General features: G+C 45.1%; 1 protein-coding gene across 1 annotated transcript in view; it reads right to left on the minus strand.

Annotated features, from left to right (window-relative positions):
- LOC106613725 (neurocan core protein) overlaps positions 1 to 25332 on the minus strand; it is a 194445-nt gene that overhangs the window by 61729 nt on the left and 107384 nt on the right. Inside the window, exon 10 of the mRNA XM_014216278.2 lies at positions 16476 to 16592. Coding sequence (XP_014071753.2) covers positions 16476 to 16592 — 117 coding nt within the window. The remainder of the gene's footprint in view (positions 1 to 16475; positions 16593 to 25332) is intronic.

A 25332-nucleotide genomic window follows, 5' to 3' on the forward strand; every position in this document is an offset into this window, starting at 1 on the left:
CTTGGAGATAGGGTGCAGTATTTGCACGGCCGGATAAAAAACGTACCTGCCCAGTAACTAGAATATGCATATAATTGATTGATTGTTTGTGAGTATAACAGAACTCATTTGGCAGGCCAAAACCTGAGAAGATTCCAAACAGGAAGCGCTCTTTCTGACTATTTCTTGGCCTTCTTGATCATCTCTATCCAAAACAGGGGATCTCTGGCATAACGTGACATTTTCTAACGCTCCCATAGGCTCTCAGAAGGCGCCAGAACGTTGAATGGTGACTTTGCAGGCCATGGCTGAAAAACAGTAGCGCATTTGGATAGTGGTCGATCTGAGAACAATGAGACTGGGGCGCGTGCACGAGCCGACACCATGTTATTATTTTTTCATCTTTGAACAAAAACAGGGTTTCCCGGTCGGAATATTATCGCTTTTTTACGAGAAAAATCGCATAAAAATTGATTTTAAACAGCGTTTGACATGCTTCGAAGTACGGTAATGGAATATTTTGATTTTTTTTGTCACGAAACGCGCCAGGCGCGTCACCCTTCTTTACCCTTCGGATAGTGTCTTGAACGCACGAACAAAACGCCGCTATTTGGATATAACTATGGATTATTTGGAACCAAACCAACATTTGTTATTGAAGTTGAAGTCCTGGGAGTGCATTCTGACGAAGAAAGGCAAAGGTAATCCAATTTTCCTTATAGTAAATCTGACTTTGGTGAGTACCACACTTGGTGGGTGTCAAAATAGCTAGCCTGTGATGGCCGGGCTATCTACTCAGAATATTGCAAAATGTGCTTTCACCAAAAAGCTATTTTAAAATTGGACACCGCGATTGCATAAAGGAGTTCTGTATCTATAATTCTTAAAATAATTTGTATGTTTTTTGTGAACGTTTATCGTGAGTAAATTAGTAAATTCACCGGAAGTGTTCGGTGGGAATGCTAGTCACATGCTAGTCACATGCTAATGTAAAAAGCTGTTTTTTTATATAAATATGAACTTGATTGAACAAAACATGCATGTATTGTATAACATAATGTCCTAGGAGTGTCATCTGATGAAGCCTCCGCAGTCTGTAGGGCTGTAGGGAGACCGGACAGAGGGAGGAGATGGCAGGACTTAGAGAACCGATCCACAATGACCAGGATCATGGTGTTTCCCTGTGAGGGGGGGAGGCCGGTAAGAAAATCCACCGACAGGTGCGACAAAGGCCGCTGTGGAACTGGTAAGGGGTGTAGCTTCCCTCTGGGCAGGTGTCTAGGAGCCTTACACTGGGCGCACACCGAGCAGGAGGAAACATAAACCCTCACATCCTTGGAAAGGTAGGCCACCAGTACTTCCCAATCAAACAGCGCACCGTTCGACCGATCCCAGGCTGACCAGAGGAGGGTGACGTGTGGGCCCAATAGATCAACTGGTCACGGACAGCAGACACAATGTACAGACGCCCAGCGGGACACTGGAGGGGAGCGGGCTCTGCACGTAACGCCCGCTCAATGTCCGCGTCCAGCTCCCACACTACCGGCGCCACCAGGCAGGATGCCGGGAGTATGGGAGTGGGTTCCATGGGCCACTCCTCTGTGTCATACAGTCGGGACAGTGCGTCTGCTTTCATGTTCTGGGAACCTGGTCTGTAGGAAAGGGAAAAAACATGGCCCACCTTGCCTGGCGAGGGTTCAGTCTCCTCGCTGCCCCGATGTACTCCAGATTACGGTGGTCAGTCTAGATGAGAAAAGGGTGTTTAGCCCCCTCAAGCCAATGTCTCCACGCCTTCAGAGCCTTGACGACAGCTAACAGCTCCCGGTCCCCCACGTCATAGTTTCGCTCCACCGGGCTGAGCTTCTTCGAGAAGAAGGTACAGGGGCGGATCTTCAGTGGCGTGCCCAAGCGCTGAGAGAGCACGGCTTCTATACCAGCCTCGGACGCGTCCACCCCCACTATGAAAGCCAAAGAGGGATCCGGATGGGCCAGCACGGGAACCGAGGTAAACAGAGCCCGCAGGTGACCAAAAGCCCTGTCCGCCTCAGCCGACCACTGCAAACGTACCGGGCCCCCCTTCAGCAGTGAGGTAATGGTAGCCACTACCTGACCAATACCCTGGATAAACCTCCGGTCGTAATTGGCAAACCCTAGGAACCGCTGCACTTCCTTTACCGTGGTGGGAGTCGGCCAATTACGCACGCACGGCGGTCACTCTCCATCTCCACCCCCGAGGTGGAAATGCGGTACCCTAGGAAGGAGATGGACTGCTGGAAGAACAGCCTTGACGTACAGGTCATGCTCCAACAGTCGACCAAGCACATGGCGCACCAGGGACACATGCTCGGCGCGTGCAGCCAAGTATATCAGAATGTCATCAATATACACCACTACACCTTGCCCGTGCAGGTCCCTGAAAATCTCGTCTACAAAGGCTTGGAAGACTGATGGAGCATTCATCAACCCGTACGGCATGACGAGGTACTCATAATGCCCTGAGATCATACTGAATGCCGTCTTCCACTCGTCTCCCTCCCAGAATACGCACCAGGTTGTAAGCACTCCTGAGATCTAGTATGGTGAAGAAGCGCGCCCCGTGCAATGACTCAATCACCGTGGCGATAAGAGGTAGCGGGTAACTGTACCTCATCGTGATCTGATTTAGGCCTCGGTAGTCAATACACGGGCGCAGACCTCGCTCCTTTTTCTTCACAAAAAAGAAACTCGAGGAGGCGGGTGAAGTGGAGGACTGAATGTAGCCCTGACGCAGGGATTCGGAGACATATGTTTCCATAGCCGCCGTCTACGCCTGTGAGAGGGGATACATGTGACTCCTGGGAAGTGCAGCGTCTACCAGATCTATCGCACAATCGCCCTGTTGATGGGGTGATAATTGAGTCGCCTTCTTTTTGGAGAAAGGCGAGAGCGAAATCGGCATATTCAGGGGGAAGGCGCATGGTGGAGAGGCCTAGCACCACGGGAAACGCTGGAGAGTCAATGAGGAAGAGACTAATTCCCTGTGTCACCATACCCAGAGGAGCGGTGGCCTCCCTAATCAACCCTGACCCTAATGGTCGACTGTCTAAGGCGTGAACGGGGAAGGGCACAGCCACGGGAACAATGGGGATCCCTAAACTAAGGGCGAACGATCTGTCTATAAAATTCCCAGCCGTGCCTGAATCGACGAGCGCCTTATGCTGGGAATGCGTAGAAAACTCAGGGAAAGAAACAGACAAAAACATGTGTGCAACAGAGGGCTCTGGGTGAGAAGGGTACCGGCTCACCTGGGATGATGCCAGAGTGCCTTTCTGCTGCCTCGATCCCCAGAGGACCCAACCCGGGCACCGACCGGCAGTGTTACCTCTGCGGCCACAGATGTTTCATGAGCCGGAACCTCCTCCAGTCTCCCTACGCACCTCCCAGGTACCGGAGCGGCAGCGCTGGGGGATGGAACCGATAGAACCCGATCTGGACGTCCGCGGGTGGCCAGCAGGTTATCCAGCCGAATGGACAGGTCCACCAGCTGGTCGAAAGTGAGGGTGGTGTCCCTGCAGGCCAACTCCCGACGGACGACCTCGCGCAAACTGCAGCGATAGTGGTCGATCAGGGTCCAATCGTTCCATCCCGCGCCGGCGGCCAGGGCCTGAAAATCCATGGCGAACTCCTGGGCGCTCCTCGTCCCCTGCCTCAGATGGAAGAGACGTTTCGCATCTCCTTCTCCCCACATGGCGTTGGCCCACTCCAAGGCTTTCCCAGAGAGGCAGGAGACGAGGGCGGACACCTTCTCACGACTTGAAGGAGCCGGGTGGACGGTTGCCAGGTAGAGGTCGAGCTGTAACAGGAAACCCTGGCAGCGTGCAGCTGTCCCGTCATACTCCCGGGGAAGGGCGAGACGAATCCCACTGGGACCGGGTGAAGGGGGGGCGAGTATTGGAGACCCTGGTTGTGCTGGTGGAGGCGCTGGAGGAACTCCCTGTCTCTCCCAGCGGTCCATAGTTTGGACAACACGGTCCATGGCGGCGCCAAGATGGTGGAGCATCGCCGTATGCTCCCGGACACGCTCCTCCACCCCTATTCCAGGGGCACCTGCTCCTGCTGACTCCATATAGTCGTTGTGGGATTCTATAAGGGGTGTGTAACCGGTGGCAGGGAAGACAGACGCAGGAGAGCAGAACTTGATAATAGCCGGAGCAGTTTAATAGCAAAACTAACAGCATAAAAATAACAAAATATGGGTACAAAAAAACGTTGCGGACCAATCAACACGTGCACAAGCACTTACAATAAATAATCCCACACAAAGACATGGGGGGAACAGAGGGTTAAATACACAACAAGTGATTGAGGGAATTGAAACCAGGTATGAGGAAAAACAAAGACAAAACACATGGGAAATGAAAAGTGGATCGATGATGGCTAGAAGACCGGCGACGCCGACCGCCGAGCGCCGCCCGAACAAGGAGAGGACCCGACTTCGGCGGACGTCGTGACAGACATTCCTGTCTTGCAGGAAATCCTGCACAGAACGAGCAGTATGGCTGGTGGCATTCTCATGGCAGGATGAGCCTGCAGGAAGGGTACCACATGAGGGAGGAGGATGTCTTCCCTGTAACGCACAGCGTTGAGATTGCCTGCAATGACAACAAGCTCAGTCCGATGATGTTGTGACACACCGCCCCAGACCATAAAGGACCCTCCACCTCCAAATCGATCCCGCCCCAGAGTACAGGCCTTGGTGTAACGCTCATTCCTTCGACGATAAACGCGAATCGGACCATCACCCCTGGTGAGACAAAACCGCGACTCGTCAGTGAAAAGCATTTTTTGCCAGTCCTGTCTGTTCCAGCGACGGTGGGTTTGTGCCCATAGGCGACGTTGTTGCCGGTGATGTCTGGTGAGGACCTGCCTTACAACAGTCATACAAGCCCTCAGTCCAGCTTCTCTCAGCCTATTGCGGACAGTCTGAGCACTGGTGGAGGGATTGTGCGTTCCTGGTGTAACTCGGGCATTTGTTTTTGCCATCCGCAGGTGTGATGTTCGGATGTACCGATCCTGTGCAGGTGTTGTTACACGTGGTCTGTCACTGCGCGGACGATCAGCTGTCCGTCCTGTCTCCCTGTAGCGCTGTCTTAGGCATCTCACAGTACGAACATTGCAATTTATTATTATTATTATTATCTGCAGTCCTCATGCCTGCTTGTAGCATGCCTAAGGCACGTTCACGCAGATGAGCAGACACCCTGGGCGTCTTTCTTTTGGTGATTTTCAGAGTCAGGAGAAAGGCCTCTTTAGTGTCCTTAGTTTTCATAACTGTGACCTTATTTACCTACCGTCTGTAAGCTGTTAGTGTCTTAACAACCGTTCCACAGGTGCATGTTCATTCATTGTTTATGGTTCATTGAACAAGCATGGGAAACAGTGTTTAAACACTTTACAATGAAGATCTGTGAAGTTATTTGGATTTTTACGAATTATCTTTGAAAGACAGGGTCCTGAAAAAGGGTTGTTTCTTTTTTTCTGAAATCAGCCATTTCCAGCTACAATAGTCATTTACAACATTAATAAGGTCTACACTGTATTTATGATCAATTTGATGTTATTTTAATGGACAAAAAATGTGCTTTTCTTTCAAAAAACAAGGACATTTCTAAGTGACCCCATACTTTTGAATGTTTTGAATGTTTCCCTATTCAACAAAAGTGGGCAATAGGGCTTGAAATGACTGAATGCCTTCTACATATGGTAACAATTAAATTATAAATGACTTACTATAAGATTTCACCTTTCTTATAACTGTAAAATAAATATGATCATACTTAGTGACAGTACAATATTGGCACAATTTCATATAACTGACGACAGAGAATTCTCTCCTAAACGTCCACTGAGATCTTTAAATAGGGCTGAGAATATCACAGCGAGATGAAACCAGCACTGCTGGATTCGATGGACTGTCTCCTTTCATATGCTGTCTCCCAGACTGGGCTCTGCCACTCAGAGGAAGAGAAAATCGATTATTTGTCTGGAAAGGCCAGAAAATGTGACACGTTGTTCCCTATGCAAATGTGGGCTCCGCTGAGAGAGTGGGAGTGGAGAGCAGACTGATGGGTCTTTCTGCCACTATAAGGCCCGGGAATCTACGACATTCACAGATCGCTTTGTACACCAAAATGTCAGTCGGAACCGGTCCAGAACCGATTCGGTCCCCATATAGGGAAGTTAACTGTCACGTCCTGACCATAGTAAGATGTTATTTTCTATGGTAGAGTAGGTCAGGGCGTGACAGGGGGTGTTTTGTGTTTTTCTATGTTTTGTATATCTATGTTTAGGTTCTAGTTTTTCTATTTCTATGTTGTTGTTTTTTGGGATGATCTCCAATTAGAGGCAGCTGGTCCTCGTTGTCTCTAATTGGAGATCATACTTAAGTAGGGTTTTTTTCCACCTGTGTTTGTTGGTAGTTGTCTTCTGTTTAGTTTATGTACCTGACAGAACTGTGCGCTTTCGTTTTCTCTTTGTTATTTTTTCTTGAGTGTTCTGAGTTAAAATTAATATTCATCATGAGCAATCAACACGCTGCACTTTGGTCCCCTCTCTACGACAGCCGTTACAGAACTACCCACCAACACAGGACCAAGCAGTGTACCCAGGAGGTAATGGCATCCCGGTCTTATGAGGAAATCAGGAGGAATATATCCGGGGCTTGGGATATAATAGTGGCAGGAGAAAAGAGCCTGCCAGGGAAGCAGGCAGAAGCAGCGAAGGAGGGACAGCTACAAAGTCGGGAAGGAAGGCTACAGAAACCCCAATAAAATGTTGGGGGTGGCACATGGAGCAGTCGGCGGACCCGAGGAGTGAACCAGAGCCAATCTGGGAGAAGAGGGAGAATTTGGAGAAGAGAGAAATGGGAGAGTTGTGGAGTTGGTGGAGGATGCACAAGTTTTTCCCAAAGGAACGTGTTGTCAGTTTGGTGCCACCTGAGTCAGCTCCCCGTACTCATCCTGAGAAGTGTGTGGAAGTTCTGGAACAATTGATACCGGCTATACACACCAGGTCTCCAGTACGTCTCAACAGCCCGGTACGTCCTGAGCCTGCTCCTCGCATTCGCCCTGAAATGCGTGTCACCAGTCTGGTGCCACCTGTCCCGGCTCCACGCATCAGGCCTCCAGTGCGCATTCCCAGTCCGGAACCTCCTGAGACGGTCCCCAGTCCGGAACCTCCTGAGACGGCCTCCAGCCCGGAACCTCCAGCGGCGGCCTCCAGCCCGGAACCTCCAGCGGCGGTCTGCAGTACAGAGCCTCCGGCGATGATCCATGGTCCGGTGGTACTAAAGCAGAGGGATCAGCGGGTGGAGCGGGGTTTACGCCCCGAACCGGAGCCGCCTCCTCTGCTGGAGGATAAGGTTATGTGGACTGCACTAGAGCCGCCATAGACAGGAGTTACCCACCCTACCCTCCCTTTCGTTTTTGAGTGGCATTCGGAGTCTGCACCTTTTGGGGGGGGGTACTGTCACGTCCTGACCATAGTAAGATGTTATTTTCTATGGTAGAGTAGGTCAGGGTGTGACAGTGGGTGTTTTGTGTTTTTCTATGTTTTGTATATCTATGTCTAGGTTCTAGTTTTTCTATTTCTATGTTGTTGTTTTTTGGGATGATCTCCAATTAGAGGCAGCTGGTCCTCGTTGTCTCTAATTGGAGATCATACTTAAGTAGGGGTTGTTTCCACCTGTGTTTGTGGGTAGTTGTCTTCTGTTTAGTTTATGTACCTGACAGAACTGTGCGCTTTCGTTTTCTCTTTGTTATTTTTCTCTTGAGTGTTCTGAGTTAAAATTAATATTCATCTTGAGCAAACACCACGCTGCGCTTTGGTCCCCTCTCTACGACAGCCGTTACATTAACATCTAAGAGGTACTAGTTCCCACTGATAGTTAACCTAGTGGCCACACACAGCTGTGTATATGGGAAACCTACAGATATAGGATTTTACGTTTTGTTGCTGAGAATATTCCTGCACTGCAGGAAATGCAGATGCGCTTCGTGAGTTACATAAATTCACTGAAAACCCACACTAACACACGGTTATATTAACAGATTTACACTTTTCATGTAGCCTACTTTTGTCCAGCTAATACCCTAACCACTGATCAAGCAACATTATGGACTAAGCGTTCAAATCCTATTGCTGCAAGATTATTTTGCTGTGACAATATAGGTACAATTAAGATCCTTCATCTGTATAGAAGATTTATTAGATTCATATATAAGAGCGGTTATGTCCCATTCCCTCTAGGGATCCCCCCTCCTTACACCCCTACCTGGCCCTGTGTCCGCCAAGCCGCCCCCACCCTCTACCTCCCTCTCTCTCCCCACGAAGCGACTCTCCCCTCGTCTCATAAATGTTTGAGCGGCCCAGCAGAAACCGAGACCATGCATTATGCAGCATCTCTAAACGCCACATCCCAAATAATTGCAAATACAATTCAAGTCCTGGAGATCGCCTCCGAGCAGCTTCAGTTACAATTCCACAGCCCTGTTTTGCCTAAATCATCATTCCTCCCACTATACTGTGCGCAGAAGGAAACAAGGTTTGCTTATTGCAGTGTTTGTGACACCGGCTGGGTTGGTAGTAATAAAGTAATGATGGATGGTAATGACTGTAAAGAATCACTGATGAAGACTCAATCGCACAGAGCAGGAGAAGCAAAGGGAAGGAACATAGAGTTATACTGTATAACCTGCTGGAAAGAAAGGTATAAATTGCAAAAGAGTAGATGAAGAAAGAGAATAACTATTTACTTCCCTTCACTTGTCCGTCATCCTCCTTTCAGTGCCTCACCTGGACAGAGCGTGGTGGTAAGTCAGTAATGTGGTCAAGGGTTTGCAGTGATATGCAATTAACCTGATTGGTTGTAATTAATATGTCAGAGACCACAGACAGACACCCTATCTGCTGCAGACACAAGATGCAGGAATCTACCTGCAGCCAAAAAGCCAAATACACAGTCCCGCAGGAAGATTTCAAACTGAACATAAAAAAACAAAATAACTGTCATGGATCCCCCCGGTACTGCTGCTCATTCCGTTCACCAGCTCCGGAGGTCTATGTCACCGGCCTTCTAGGTGTCACTGAACTGGATTCATTACCAGCAATCCTGGACTGTCTTGTCTTATTGCACACACCTGGTTCCCATTTCCCCCTGATTAGTATGTATATATATGTGCTCATTGTCCTTGTCGATTATTGTTCCATGTCCGTTGGTGTTGTGAGTACCTGTGCTCTGTTGTATCGGCTTTCACGCCATGTATTTTTGTGCACTTGTTATTACGGGTCTTGTATTATTTATAGGTTTACACCTCGCTCTTTTGATTGGGTTACATCCCTGTGTTATATATATACGTGTTTGTTTTGGGCTTCGTCCCAGTCGTTTTCATGACGTACTTTATTTTGGGTGGAGAAATTAAAAACCCTATGACGTATTCCTGCACCTGTCTCCAATCATTATACAACGTGACAAAATAACCAACCCGCTAAATGGAGACAGCGGGAAAGGCCGAGCTGGCGACCATCACGAGGACTGTCTCTCCAGACTCAGCAGCACCATGGACAGCGTGCTGGCAACCATCCTGCATTTGAAGTGGAATGTGCAGCCCCGGATCATTGCGTCCTCCACCGGATGAAACGAGACAGCTCTGGTTACCATGTTCCGCAAAGGACTGCGGGAGGAGGTACAGATGGAGTTAGCCTGCCGTGATGACAACCTGTCACTTGACCAGCTCATCAGCATGACGATCCAGTTGGACAACCTCCTGTTCCGTGGCCAGAGCTGATGGAGGTGGGCTTTGCACGTTTGCCAGAGGCAGAGCGTAAGAGAAGGAGGAATCTGGGCCTCTGCTACTATTGTGGAGAAAGGGGTCATTTCTCCCCGACCTGCCCTCTTGCCACTAATAGGCAAGGAGGTGACAAGCCAGGGAAGTCCCCTGCTCGAACCCAGATAGGATGCAAGATCTTCCCTCCTTTTAGGTCAACTCAACCAGTGTGTTTTCCCATTAAATTCCTTGAATACCCTAGCCCCTCACTCCCGTTAGCTCTGATTGATTCCGGAGCTGCCGGGAATCTTTTAGTTAGTGCACTGGCCACTGCATTGCGCATTTCTTTGGTTCCCCTACGGTCACCCATTCCGGTTCGAGCCCTGGACAATCATCCAATAGGAACAGGGCTCGTGTCTCACGGTGTCTGTCTGGACCACGCCCCTCAAGTGGATTTACCTGAGGAGTACCAGGATCTGCACCGGGTTTTCTTTAAGACCCAGGCTACACGCCTGCCTCCTCATCGCCCCTGGGACTGTGCCATTGACCTGCTTTCTGACGCAGCCCTCCCTTGAGGACACGTCTATCCCCTCTCCTATGCCGAGACCGAGGCCATGGAGACCTACTTACAGGAGAGCCTCTAGTCACCAGCCTCCTCAAGCTTCTTTTTTGTTAAGAAGAAAGATGGGGGACTGCGCCCCTGCATTGATTATCAAACTCTGAATAAGCCACTTAAGTTCAGCTATCCTTTACCCCTCATCCCAACCATCATCGAACAAATGCACGGTACTTCACGAAACTGGACTTGAGGCGCACCTACAATCTGGTGCGCATTTGTGCAGGCGACGAATGGAAAACGACCATGACAATAACCACAGCGTGACAATAACCATGCACGGAATGAACAGACAACATGAAATGAATAATGGAAAAATGCTATTCTACATTTTAAAAGCTCCAAATGAATCCCTTTTGTTTTGTTGCCAGAGAAATGTTGGTTCTATTTGATTGACATACACAAAATATACTATGTCCCAACAGATTCTAAGCAATTCCAAACTAACATTACAAATCATGTGTAATTCATCTGTTTAACATGCAATAATCAGGACTTATTGATGTGGCTGTAATGTTGATTGATCACCGATGCCTTTAGCCCACATAAATGTAGGATGATCCCCAAATCGAAGGCTGCCGACCCCAGACAGCCAATGTGTGTGTGTGTGTGTGTGTGTGTGTGTGTGTGTGTGTGTGTGTGTGTGTGTGTGTGTGTGTGTGTGTGTGTGTGTGGTCAGTAGATGGCTGATTGATTATCACACCCATGACAATACCTCTCCCCTTAACCTCTGACCCTTGGCCTGCGACCCTTCTACATAAGCAGTGACCTGGAACAGCAACCTCTCCTCATTGACTTAGCATTAATGTATATGGGATCCATAGGAGCAAGGGCATAACTCAGTCTTTGGACTGGAACCTCATTGAAAGCCTGTGGTTTGAAATGAAGAGGGCAATCCACATGTGCAGACAAAGGATATCAAGGATCTGTAAAGATTCTGTATAGAGGAATGATCTAAGATCCCTCCCAAAGTGTTCTCCAATCTCATTAAACATTTTAGAAAAAGGCTCAGTGGCGTTATCCTCGCAAGGGGAGGGGGCTGGAGTAATGAAAACGGGATCCAATAATCTTTTTATTTTTTATTACATGATAAACAAAATCAATTCCTGGTTGGCCTAACCCAGCATTTTTGGGTTGAGCAGAACACACGCACGCACGCACGCACGCACGCACGCACGCACGCACGCACACACACACACACACACACACACACACACACACACACACACACACACACACACACACACACACACACACACACACACACACACACTTCCTTCTGCCCCTGAGCAAGGTAGTTAACCCATTGTTCCCCGGGCGCCGAAGACATGGATGTCGATTTAAGGCAGCCCCCCCGCATCTCTCTGATTCAGAGGGGTTGGGTTAAATGCGGATGACACATTTCAGTTGAAGGCATTCATTTGTACAACTGACTAGGTATCCCCCTTTCCTTTCCCTTTCAGTCAACTGTCTGTAAAGTCTCATTCCCCCTGTTTAATCTAACTCATCCCTCATATCTCTGTCTGTTCCTTTATTCTCTGTAGAGGGGAATGGCAACAGCAGCACCACCAACTTTTGTGTGGATCACCTCATCCTCTAGATTGAAGGCTACAACCAAACCAGAACTACTGTTTTGGTAAGTACTTATCTCTACACATTAATACAAATGTATTATGCAATAAAATAATCCTAAAAGCAAACTCTTATACAAGATTTTTATACTCCAGTTTATTTTCACAAGAATGTTTTCTGAAAAAAACATTAGTTCAGATTAAATCATTTGGTGTGATGAACCAATAACAAAGGGAGAAATGCAGAGAAGCAATTTGACCATAAGTATTTAGATTGTCATGGAGACACCAAATTGGGACTAGTTTTCAGGCATTGTGGGCGGAGGGAGGTCCAATAGAAAAATGTGGAAATGAGTCGCACTGAGTGGTGCAACTCATTTCCAGTAGCTGCCTGGCCGCCCCAATTCCCTCACAAGTTACTCCTTTGCATAGGAGAGATGGACATCTTTCTTCCATCTCTCAGTATGGACACACACTGCTGGTTACTGTATAGTTAGGAAAAAACATTATGATATTACAGTGCATTCGGAAAGTATTCAGACCCCTTGACTTTTTTCACATTTTGTTACGTTACAGCCTTATTCTAAACTTGATTAAATTGCTTCTTTTCCTCATCAATCTACACACAATAACCCATAATGACAAAGCAAAAACAGGTTTTTATACATTTTTGCAAATGTATTAATAATAAAACACTGCGATTTCACATTTATATAAATATTCAGACCTACTCAGTACTTTGTTGAAGCACCTTTGGCAGTGATTACAGCCTCGAGTCTTCTTGGGTATGACGCTACAAGCTTGGCACACATGTATTTGGGAAGTTTCTTCCATTCTTCTCTACATATCCTCTCAAACTCTGTCATGTTGGATGGGGAGCGTTGCTGCACAGCTTTTTTCAGGTCTCTCCAAAGATGTTTGATTAGGTTCAAGTCTGGGCTCTGGCTGGGCCACTCAAGGACATTCAGAGACTTGTCCCGAAGCCACTCCTGCGTTGTCCTGGCTGTGTGCTTAGGGTTGTTGTCCTGTTGGAAGGTGAACCTTCGCCCCAGTATGAGGTCTTGAGTGCTCTGGAGCAGGTTTTTATCAAGGATCTCTATGTACTTTGCACAGTTCATATTTCCCTCGACTAGTCTCCCAGTCCCTGCCACTGAAAAACTCCAAGTGGGCTGTCATGTGCCTTTTACTGAGGAGTGGCTTCCGTCTGGCCACCATACCATAAAGGCCTGGAGTGCTGGTTGTCCTCAACAGAGGAACTCTGGAACTCTGTCAGAGTGACCATCAGGTTCTTGGTCAACTCCCTGACCAAGGCCCTTCCCCCACCGATTGCTCAGTTTGGCCAGGTGGCCAGCTCTAGGAAGAGTCTTGATGGTTCCAAACTTCTTCCATTTAAGAATGATGGAGGCCACTATGGTCTTGGGGACCTTCAATGCTGCCGAAATGTTGGGGTACACTTCCCCAGATCTGTGCCTCGACACAATCCTGTCTCGGAGTTCTACGGACAATTCCTTCAACCTCATGGCTTGGTTTTTCTCTGACATGCACTGTCAACAACTTATATAGACAGGTGTGTGCCTTTCCCAAATCATGTCCAATCAATTGCATTTACTACAGATGGTCTTTAATCAAGTTGTAGAAACAGCTCAAGGATGATCAATGGAAAAGGATGCACCTGAGCTCAATTTTGAGTCTAATAGCAAAGGGTCTGAATACTTATGTAAATAAGGTATTTCTGTTTTTTGTCACAAATGATCAAATAATTATAGAAACCTGTTTTCGCTTTGTCATTATGGGGTATTGTGTGTAGATTGATGAGGAAAAAAAATGGAAAAAGTGAAGGAGTTTGAATAATTTCAGAATGCACTGTACATTCATTTAAAGGGTGCCTGGGGAGATGGGCAGCCCCATAAGAAATCAAGGCACCCTCATAGGTGTTCAAATATTTATGGCCAGTGGACACCACCATAATATGAATGTTGGTCCAGTCCATTATTTTAGAAGCAATATGTTTTTTGACATAATTGCGATTGTCATTTTTGAAGAACACCACTTAGAAACGACTAAAATGGGTTAGTACTGATTCTCACCTAATAATAATAATCACAATAATAACAATAATAATCACAATAATAATAATAAAAACATCTGCAAGACCAGAGAACGTTTTATTACTATTGTTTTCGCTACAGATGTAGGATCTTAATTTGAGCCAATTTGCTACAGCAGGAAATATATATTCTTGCAGCAACAGGAAATGTGGATTATAATTACTGGACACTTTTCAAAGGGGAAATTACAAACTTAAGAAGTCTTTGTAAACCTCAAATACATTACAAGTTTAAAATGTCCTGCATTGCAGGAAAATTCTCTTGCAACAGGGCGATCAAATTAAGATCCTACATCTGTATATTTTGTCAACCTCGCAAACCAATCGTAATACAGGAAGTTGTACACAAAAACCCTGGCCGCACCGACTAGTCGTGGTAAAAAGCTCAATTGCATTGTCAACCAAAAAAAAATCAGGATTTCTATTGCTTTGATACTGTAATTAACATTTGGCACTGGTTGCAGGTGGAAATGTTACATGTATAACCTTTAAAGTCCAGATCAGTGAACACTCAATAGGACAGGGATCATCACCTACTGTAGCTTCACCCACGGTCCTATTTTTTTTTCTGGAGCGGATGGTAAGAGGCCAGAACATAATGAGAAATTATTTGTAAACTGCAAATTGACCACAAGACGCCAAACAGATATAATATTTTACTAAAACATAATCATTTCAAACCTTGCTTACATTTGTATACGATCACATACAGTATATCTCTCGATTATGAGTGGGAATACTTCGGAAAAGATTTCCAAATCACTTGGAGCTGATTTACTGGTGTTTTTATCATCGTTTATGTCCAACAATAAAAATGTATACAAATTCATTTTGCACAGAATTCTTGGGGGGCCAAATAAAATCACCCGCGGACACGCACACTGTTAACAACCCTTATTACCCCCTCCACCCCGACTAAGCGTCAACATCACAACGTTTGTCCTGAGGGGATATAAATGGAAAATTCTGACGGTTAAGTTCAGCGATTAATTCCGAATGGTTACGTTAAAAGTTAAAGTTTGGGATAGGATAAAACTAAAATAATGCCTAGCACTGGGATTTGAACACAGGACCCTCGGAGCCGTAACTTGCGGCTTACGCCCATCGACCATCCACAACGCCCTAGCAAGCCGCAGGCCTACTTGATGTTAATAACACTCACCGTTGCCCCTAGTGCACAGTTTTGAAGGCATCTCCTGATGTCCTGGGGACCTGGATGAACGTTGAATGTCGCCTTGGATCTGGAGTGACCTGGCTTGACTTAGCCCATGTCCCCTTGACAGTCACACACACACCTGTGACCATGCAGCCCAACCAGGTCACTCCAGTACAGCCCAGCTCTGACTGGCTCATTCTCCCATCACACAGCACAGTGGAGAGATGAGCTGCCTGCCTGCCAGTGAGAGTCACAAACACTCAGCATCTCCCTGTCACAGCATGCTTACTCAGCCTCACCTTAAATGACACACCCTCCTCATTCAAACACATTCACTGTTAGAGTCTCACCTCTGTGCACGGAAAACAGACACCTTGCATTCACACACCCACCTCTGAAAACAGCATACACCCTCCCCATTCGCACACACTCTGTCACAGGCTGCTTCCGCAGCCTTACCTCACCTCTGCAGGCAGGCAGGGAACAGCAGCCTGGGCACAGAAGGACCATGCAGCTAAACTTCCTCATGCAAAAATGGACTGAACCAGTGATAATGTCAAATACCATCAACGCAGGTATTGGAGCAAAAGAATACACATTTACTGTATGCAGATCATACACCTGCTCTTTCCATGACACAGACTGACCAGGTGAATACAGGTGAAAGCTATGATAACTTATTGATATCACTTGTTAAATCCACTTCAATCAGTGTAGATGAAGGGAAGGAGACAAGTTAAAGAAGGATTTTATGTATGCCATTCAGAGGGTGAATGGGAAAGACAATATTGAAGTGACTTTGAACGGGGTATGGTAATAGGTGCCAGGCGCACCGGTTTGTGTCAAGAACTGCAACGCTGCTGGGTTTTTCAAGCTCAACAGTTTCCCGTGTGTATCAAAAAAGGTCCACCACCCAAAGGATATCAAGCCAACTTGACACAACTGTTGGGAAGCATTGGAGTCAACATGGGCCAGCATTCCTGTGGAACACTTTGGGCACCTTGTAGAGTCCATTCCTCGACGAATTGAGGCTCGCTTGGGGTGGGGAGGGCTCAATATTAGGAAGGTGTTCATAATGTTTTGTACACAGTGTATTTGTATCAGCTATAGTTAAACAGTAAATCTACAATGATTCTGAATCTGGCAATGAGTACAACTCACAGGGATGGAAAGACAGTGACCTTCTGAAGCTCTTAACCTTTCCCCCTCTCCACAGTGACCTTTAACCCCTGACCCCACTCACCGATCTCACAGCTCTCTCCAGAGTAGCCCTGCGGGCAGTAGCAGCTGTAGCCGTCGCCCTCCGGCAGGCAGCTGCCTCCATGCAGACAGGGGTTGGTCTGGCACGGGTTGTCCTCAGCTGCAGAATGGAGATAGAGCAGGGGGGTTAACCGAGGGAGATGTGTACACAGAGATGCAGTACATTAACACACACATGCCAAACAGCTACCTGGACTATCTGCATTACCCTTTTTTGCACGAACTTTTTTGACTCATCACAAACGCTGCTGCTACTGTTAATTATCTGTTACTTTAGTCCTAGTTTATGTACATTTGTACCTCAATTACCTCGTACACATCGCCTCAGTACTGGTACCCCATGGTCGTATATACCCCTTGACTTTTTCCAAATTTTGTTACGTTACAGCCTTATTCCAAAACAAAATGTCCCCTAATTTTTCCCCCTCATCAATCTACACACAATATCCCATAATGACAATGCAAAAACAGGTTTTTAGACATTTTTACGAATTAAAAAAACGTTAATAAACAGAAATATCACATTTTCATAAGTACATACGTACAGACCCTTCGCTCAGAACTTTATTGAAGCTTTCCGAAGGCACTGTATTGCCAATATCTTATCATTGTGTATTTATTATTGCTTTTATTATTACGCGTTATTACTTTTCTATTATTTCTCTATTATATTTCTCTCTGCTTTGTTGGGAAGGGCCCGTAAGTTCCAGTCCGCTAGGTGTATCTCTACAGCATGGGCATGTCTCTGGGTGACGTGGACATCTCCATGCATGCACCTTACCAACATATGACTCATTCAATATTGCACCATCCCATTCTCTGGGCTCTGTCTACAATCATAACCAGTAGAATATAACAGGAATAATGAATCATAACCAGTAGTATCTACCAGGAATAATGAATCATAACCAGTAGTATCTACCAGGAATAATGAATCATAACCTGTAGTATCTACCAGGAATAATGAATCATAACCTGTAGTATCTACCAGGAATAATTAATCACAACCAGTAGTATCTACCAGGAATAATGAATCATAACCAGTAGTATATACAAGGAATAATGAATCATTACCAGTAGTATCTACAAGGAATAATGAATCATAACCTGTAGTATCTACCAGAAACATAGAATAATACTAGATGTTTGGTGAATCTATGAATTATGTATGACCACTGGAGTATTTGACACTCAAAATATTTTTGGGGAGAATATTTAGATATTTATTTCAGCACTCAAAATCTTACCAAAGCTTATTCTATAAGAGGGGTTAATATGAATTTAAAACCATTTGACATGATATATATTTATTTACATATGGACTTTGAAATGAACAAACGTAGGCTAAGTCTGGCTTAAGCTTATTCCCACACTTTACAATAACTCTGTTGCAATGGTCTTAGGTAGTCTCAGTATAAGCTATTCCCTCCATCGCGACTCTGCTGCCCAGTTGAAGAGCTTGTGATCTCCATGTAGCACCACAGCACCATGCGCCTTTGGAAAAGCACCCCTGAGCCTCAGATGCCCTTCTGGAGGAATACAGCCAGAGTCATTATACCCTAATGGACGTCTATTTGCCTACTAGCCAAATAAAGTGAAGAGCATGAATGATGTGTGCAACTCGTCATTCCAACATATTTGAACATTTAATTCATCCTTCATTCAGGTCAGTCAGTTTGTCATCCATTCAGTCATTTGTCTGAGTTGCAATAGGAACTAAATCAAAGAAAATCAACTCAGACAAATGACTAAAAGAGAATAGAACAGTCTTATAATTATTTTGATTGAAATCCATGTGTGTATTCAAAATGATCTACATTTCCAAAGTTCTTTAGCCTATCACTTTCATAATTCAATGTTTAATTTCTTTCTCTCTGCATTGCTGGGAAGGGCCCGTAAGTAAGCATTACACTGTTGGTTTACACCATGTGACGAATAAAATTGTATTTGACATGCACAAGTAAGTGAATGCGCGACACAAAAATGCGCGCACACACACACACTGCAGATCTCTCTCAAGCACACACACACACACACACACACACACACACACACACACACACACACACACACACACACACACACACACAGATATTTTTACACATACTAGAATTCTCCCTCTCCGGGTCGGGTGAGCTTGTACCTTTCCCCTCATACATCATTAAGTAAGCCTGGGTATTATAAATGCTGGAAACGAGATGTAGCGCATCAGATTGTGTCTGGGCCTGGAAACTTATCTGGATTGGCTAATAAAACCATACTTAATGTAGCTATCTCTCCCCACAGCCACGAAACAAAGCCTGAAAACCTGGTGCTGTGCAACTTTCCTTGTCAAACACCAGCACCGTCCTAAAAGTAGAGCCTATAATTACGACTTCATCTACTCTATCTCACCATTTATCCCAAAATGTTTCCCTTGAAGAGTGGTGCTTGGAGTTATAGCCTGGCAAAATAAAACGTGTTTTTTACCTCGCAACAACGCGGTCATATGGCATTAAAAGAGGTGGCTCCGAGGGTACCTGACTGGGCGATGATCAGGTAATTTATGAGTACCCAGCTCATCAGAGTGACGCGGGTGGGTGGCACACATTGTCCTCCCCCCCACCGAGCATCCGTCCTGATAAAAGGAGGGGGGAACAGACAGAGCAGCCAATCTGTCACCTTGTGGAAAGGAAAGTCACAGTCACAGTCACACGGCCAGGCGCCCCCCCCACCCCCGCCTTTGGTCTCTCTCCCGCTCTCGAACAGAGTGTGTCGCTGAGAGGGTGAAGTGCAGTATGAAGGACCTGTCAGATTGTCTATCTTCTGTATTATTTCTCAATCTAAAGCGCTTCAGTGTGAAGACTGGGGTATATAGAGAGAGTCACTGGCACGTCATGGTTCTCTGTTAGTTGGTTATCTGTGGTAGCTCATCCACCACTAATATATTCATTAGCATCACATATCTGACAGTGGCCTGTTTAGCCCTGCGTGACAGTGTGTTGGTAAAGAATCCACACCTGCTCCATTTGTTTATGTGATGGTTAACATGGCTGTGTGGGTCTGACTGCACAGCTCTAGTCAGCAGATGGGACTGTTTGCTCTGATAAATATCACAACCCCCAAAAAATGTCTACCTCCTTAATATTGGTAATGGTAAGAGCTTAGCATGTTAATAATTCCTTCATGATTATCTGAAATCATGGAAGCATCCACACAAATGTAGAAGTTTTCAGAAAAATATTTTATTCTTAATTACAATGAAAGGGACTCCAAAATACATAATGCATCACTGACCATTCATTGCTGTTGGGCACAAAAAAACTGAAACACAAAACAAAATAACCATTTTGTAGAGTCACAAGCTTGATTTCAGGGCTGGTGTTATGCACGTTTATGCATAACGTTTATGCACTAAATCAAAGAGAATAGAACTGAAATCCATATGTATTCAAAATGATCTACATTTTCCTAAGTTCTTTAGCCTATCACTTTAATAATTAAATGTTACATTTTAGTCTATCCAAATAAAAAATAGGCCTTCAACGTGTAGGCAAAGCAAGGCTATCATTTTGGGTACTGGTGTCTTAAGGAATAATTTCAGAACTCAATTTGTGTTTTAAAACTGTAACCGAGTAAAGGGAAACATAAAGTAAGAATTGAATGTGTAAATGTTCATTCATAATCATAACATAGGGTTTTGTACGTTTAGAGATCTAATTTAACGTTTTCCTTTCACGTTTGATGCATGGCTTTTCTTATGATCCTAACAACTTATGTATGGATATTCTTACGATCCTAACGATATGTATGTTCAACCTTTTTAGCAGCTATCTCGCTCCATACTATAGTTTCAGTAGAGAGGAAGAGGCTAAGTGAGAGGGCTCACTCTCACCAAAATCAGTCCATTATAAACCATATGCGTTTCTATGAGAATAATATGTAGACCTAAGCTTGTCGCCTGCCTTCCCGCCTTTGGAGCAAAGACTCACATTAGTGCATAGACATGAGCATCTCGTCATTACAGATCTCTGGTTTCAGCCTCTTGTGAATTGGAAAGGAAAGTTGGCGTGTGCACAGTTAGGATGCTGGATTGCCCTAAAGTAAATGTATGTTTTGCCAAAATTATATAATTACTCCTGTCTAAATAAAATAATTCAAAATACTTCACCAGGGAGCATGACTTAGGCACCGAGGCAGTGCTTTGAACAGGATCCGGCACCTCTCAGATTGATTTTGTTCATTCTGGCACCTATTTGCCCGGTACCTCTTGCGGCATGATTTATTAATTGCTTCACTGTTCACACTGTAAACATTCTAATAAAAGCGATCAGCGTTAAATTAAGTTGCCTCCTAGTTATTTCTCCCACCCCCTGTCACGGCTGTCGTAAGGAGAAGCGGACCAAAGTGCAGCGTGTGTGTCGTTCCACATTTTATTAACACTGTGAAACTATGCAATACTTAAACAATAAACTGAACTAACAAAAACAACAAACCGTGACGCAGAGGTGAAACATACACTACTCAAAAACAATCTCCCACAAAACCAGGTGGAAAAAAACCCTACTTAAGTATGATCTCCAATTAGAGACAACGAGGACCAGCTGCCTCTAATTGGAGATCATCCCAAACAAGACCCAACATAGAAATACAAAAACTAAAACATAACAACATAGAAATGAAAACATAGAATAGAACAAAGAACTACAAGTCTCGAATGCCCACCCAAATCTCACCCTGACCTAACCAAAATAGAGAAACAAATAGAGAAACTCTCAGGTCAGGGTGTGACACCCCCCAGAAAGACAATAATGTAAAAGTGCTGTGATCCTTCTGTGTAATCATCCTATCCTGCCACACTGATTCCAGGCCTGCTCACTTATTTGTACATAGAGGTTATGCAGAGGGAGATTGGGGTAAGTAACTGATCTCAAGCCAGAGAACTGTCAGTCGCGGAGTAGAGGAGTGAGGGGAAAACTGTTCCTGATGGCGATGCCTTAGCTTGCAGAGCTGCTTATCCCGCCAGTTCAGCATCACCACCTGCACCTCCACTAGTTAGTAGGCCTGCTAGCGAGTCAGACTCAGCGGGAGAGGGAGACGGGGAGTTGGGGGAGACAGTACATCATCCACCAACAAAGTTCTCGGAGCGGGTGCAATTTGCAGTTCAAGAACAAGCAAACGTATAACCTCTGGCTTGTCATGCAGAATTCAAATGGGCTGTACAACATGCAAAAGGGTAGGGAGCTTGTGTCTAGAAATGACTTTAGGGATTAAACTAGCAAAAGAAGGGGTAGAATGTACAGTATCGTCCTCTGCCTCAGACTTAAAAACAAAACAAACAAAGAGCCCTCAGAAAAAAAAGGTTTTTGAACATGCCCGAACCAAGTCACATTTGGTGGCAGTAAGCCTTGTAGACAAGGCTAAAGAGGACACCCAGGTTATAGTTAACACTCAAAATGAAAAAATATACTCTTCAGTCAGAATCTTCAGAACAGGCTTAGAAGGAGGCTGAACATCACAGGCCCGCTTATGGCTTTGAGCAAGAAGTTGACTGTCAGTACTTGTTCTGTACTGTGAAATGAATCTGAATATGTGCATCATATCACATAGGCAGGAGGCCTATATATTCTCATATGTGGGTTCTGCTGTAGCCTACATTGATTTATTTTATTTGAAGTTATACTCCAATATTGTGATATTTGTTCTACTGCTACTGTCAGGTGGTGGTTAACTGGTGCAGTGAATCAGGTGCAGGAGAGCAGAAATGAGTGTACAAGGTATTTAATTCCACGACAGCAACAGTATACAGACAATACTCAAAGTGCGGAGAAATACCGGTCACTCGAAAATTACGGGCGTAAATACATAACCCGGCAAACATAACCAGCCGACAAGTACCGCCATGAACAATCAATTAACACGCACACTAACATGTGGGAAACAGAGGGTTAAATAATGAACATGTAATTGGGGAATAGAAACTAGGTGTGTAGAAAACAAAGACAAAACAAATGGAAAATGAAAAGTGGATTGGCGATGGCTAAAAGATTGGTGACGTCGACCGCCGAACGCCGCCCGAACAAGGAGAGGGACCGACTTTGGCGGAAGTCGTGACAGCTACATTGATGTCTTGAAAATTAGATGAAATTCGTGTCTCGTAACCCCCACAGCTGAGTGTGGGCATATGTGAGCATATGCATATGGCCTTATTAGGGATCCCCATTAGTTCCTTCCGAGGCAGCAGCTACTCTTCCTGGGGTCCAAACACATTAAGGCACTTACATTGCATATAAAACAAAAGATACAACAGTACATCATACAACATTATTACACCACTACATATCTACAAATGTATAATACCACCATACAACAATATTACACCACTACATATCTACAAATGTATAATACCACCATACAACAATATTACAATGTACATGTGTGTAGAGTGCGTGTGCTAGCGCTTGTGCACCTTTGTGTGTGTTTCTTCACAGTCCCTGCTGTTCCGTAAGGTGTGCTTTTACCAGTTTTTGTTGTATCTGATTCTACTGCTTGCATCAGTTACCTGATGTGAAATAGAGTTCCATGTAATCATGGCTCTACTGTATGTAGTACTGTGTGCCTCCCATAGTCTTTTCTGGACTTGGGGATTGTGAAGAGACCTCTGGTGGCATGTCTTGTGGGGTATGCATGGGTGTCAGAGCTGTGTGCTAGTAGTTTATACACACAGCTTTGGTTACATTCAGCTTGTCAACACTTCTTACAAAAACAAGTAGTGATGAAGTTAATATCTCCTTTACTTTCAGCCATGAGAGATTGACATGCATATTATTAATGTTAGATCTACGTGTACATTTAAGGGCCAGCCGTGCTGCCCTGTTCTGGGCCAGTTGTAATTTCCCCAAGTCCTTCTTTGTGGCACCTGACCAAACTACTGAACAGTAGTCCATGTGCGACAAAACTAGGGCCTGTAGGACCTGCCTTGTTGATAGGGTTGTTAAGGCAGAGCAGTGCTTTATGGACAGACTTCTCCCCATCTTAAATCAAATGAAATCAAACTCTATTTGTCATATGCGCCGAATACAAGAAGTGTAGACCTTACCGTGAAATGCTTACTTACAAGCCTTTAACAAACAGTGCAGTTCAAGAAGAGTAAGAAAATATTTACCAAATAAACTAAAGTAAAAAAGAACATAACAATAATGAGGCTATATACAGGGGGTACCGGTACTGAGTCAGTGTGCAGGGGTACAGGTTAGTTGAGGTAACTCTCGACCCGCTCCACTACAGCGCCGTTGATGTTAAAACCTCTTCAGGCTAGGGTCTATTTTTCTCCACTTCCTGTCTGCCTGTTACTCAGGCCCAGAAGCCAGGATATGCATATAATTGGTACCATTGGATAGAAAACACTTTGAAGTTTGTAGAAATGTTAAAATAATGTATAAGACTATAACACAATTGATATGGTAGGAGAAAGTCCAAAGAAAAACCAGCCAGAAATCTTTTTTTTTGAGAGCCCATGCTCTTTCAATGGAAGCTATGGGTCATATGCAATTCCAGCTCCCAGATTGCAATTCATATGGCTTCCACTAGATGTCAAAAGTCTTTGTTCAAGGTTTCAGACTTGTTTCTTCCCAAATGAGGAAGAATTTTGAGTTTTGGTACTGGGAGTCAGAGTTGGAAATCAGTCTGTGTGCGCTACGAAGAGGACGCACACTTGCTAATTTTGCTTTTCTATTGAACATACTTGTTTCCGTATGAAATATTATAGTTTACAAGACCACTACAAGACCACGGTGCTTGCCTACGGAGCTGTGAAGGGGAACGGCACCTCTGTACCTTCAGGCTCTGATCAGTCCCTACACCCAAAGAAGGGCACTGCGTTCATCCACCTCTGGCCTGCTCGCCTCCCTACCTCTGCGGAAGCACAGTTCCCGCTCAGCCCAGTCAAAACTGTTCGCTGCTCTGGCACCCCAATGGTGGAACAAGCTCCCTCACGACGCCAGGACAGCGGAGTCAATCACCACCTTCCGGAGACACCTGAAACCCCACCTCTTTAAGGAATACCTGGGATAGGATTAAGTAATCCTTCTACCCCCCCCCCCAAAAGATATAGATGTACTATTGTAAAGTGGTTGTTCCACTGGATATCATAAGGTGAATGCACCAATTTGTAAGTCGCTCTGGATAAGAGCGTCTGCTAAATGAAGTAAATGTAAATGTAAATGTAAATTACATTTTAGGGTACCTGAGGATTAAATAGAAACATATTTTGACTTGTTTTAACAAAGTTTAGCAGTAGCTTTTTGGATTCCTTTCTCTGCATGTTGAACGAGTGGATTACTCAAATCTATGGCGCCAACTAAACTGACTTTTTGGGATATAAAGAAGGATTTTATCTAACAAAACGACCATGCATGTTATAGCTGGGACCCTTGGGATTGCAAATCAGAGGAAGATTTTCAAAAAGTAAGTGAATATTTAATCGCTATTTGTGATTTTACGAAGCCTGTGCTAGTTGAAAAATATTTTGATGTGGGGCGCCGTCCTCAAACAATCGCATTGCATGCTTTCGCTGTAAAGCCTATTGTAAATCGGACAATGCGGTTATATTAACAATAATTTAAGCTTTTAACCGATATAAGAAACTTGTTATGTTTAATATCCACATTTTACGAAAATGTATTTGAATTGCGCTCCCTCCAATTTCACTGGAAGTTGTCGACAGGTGTCCCGCTGGCGGGACGCCTAGCCCTGGGGGCCTGTTGGACCCGTCTTTTCCTGTAGTCCACGATCAGCTCCTTTGTCTTGCTCACGTTGAGGGAGAGGTTGTTGTCCTGGCACCACACTGCCAGTTCTCTGAC

Source organism: Salmo salar, chromosome ssa10, assembly GCF_905237065.1.
Source record: "Salmo salar chromosome ssa10, Ssal_v3.1, whole genome shotgun sequence".
NCBI classification, from domain to species: domain Eukaryota; kingdom Metazoa; phylum Chordata; class Actinopteri; order Salmoniformes; family Salmonidae; genus Salmo; species Salmo salar.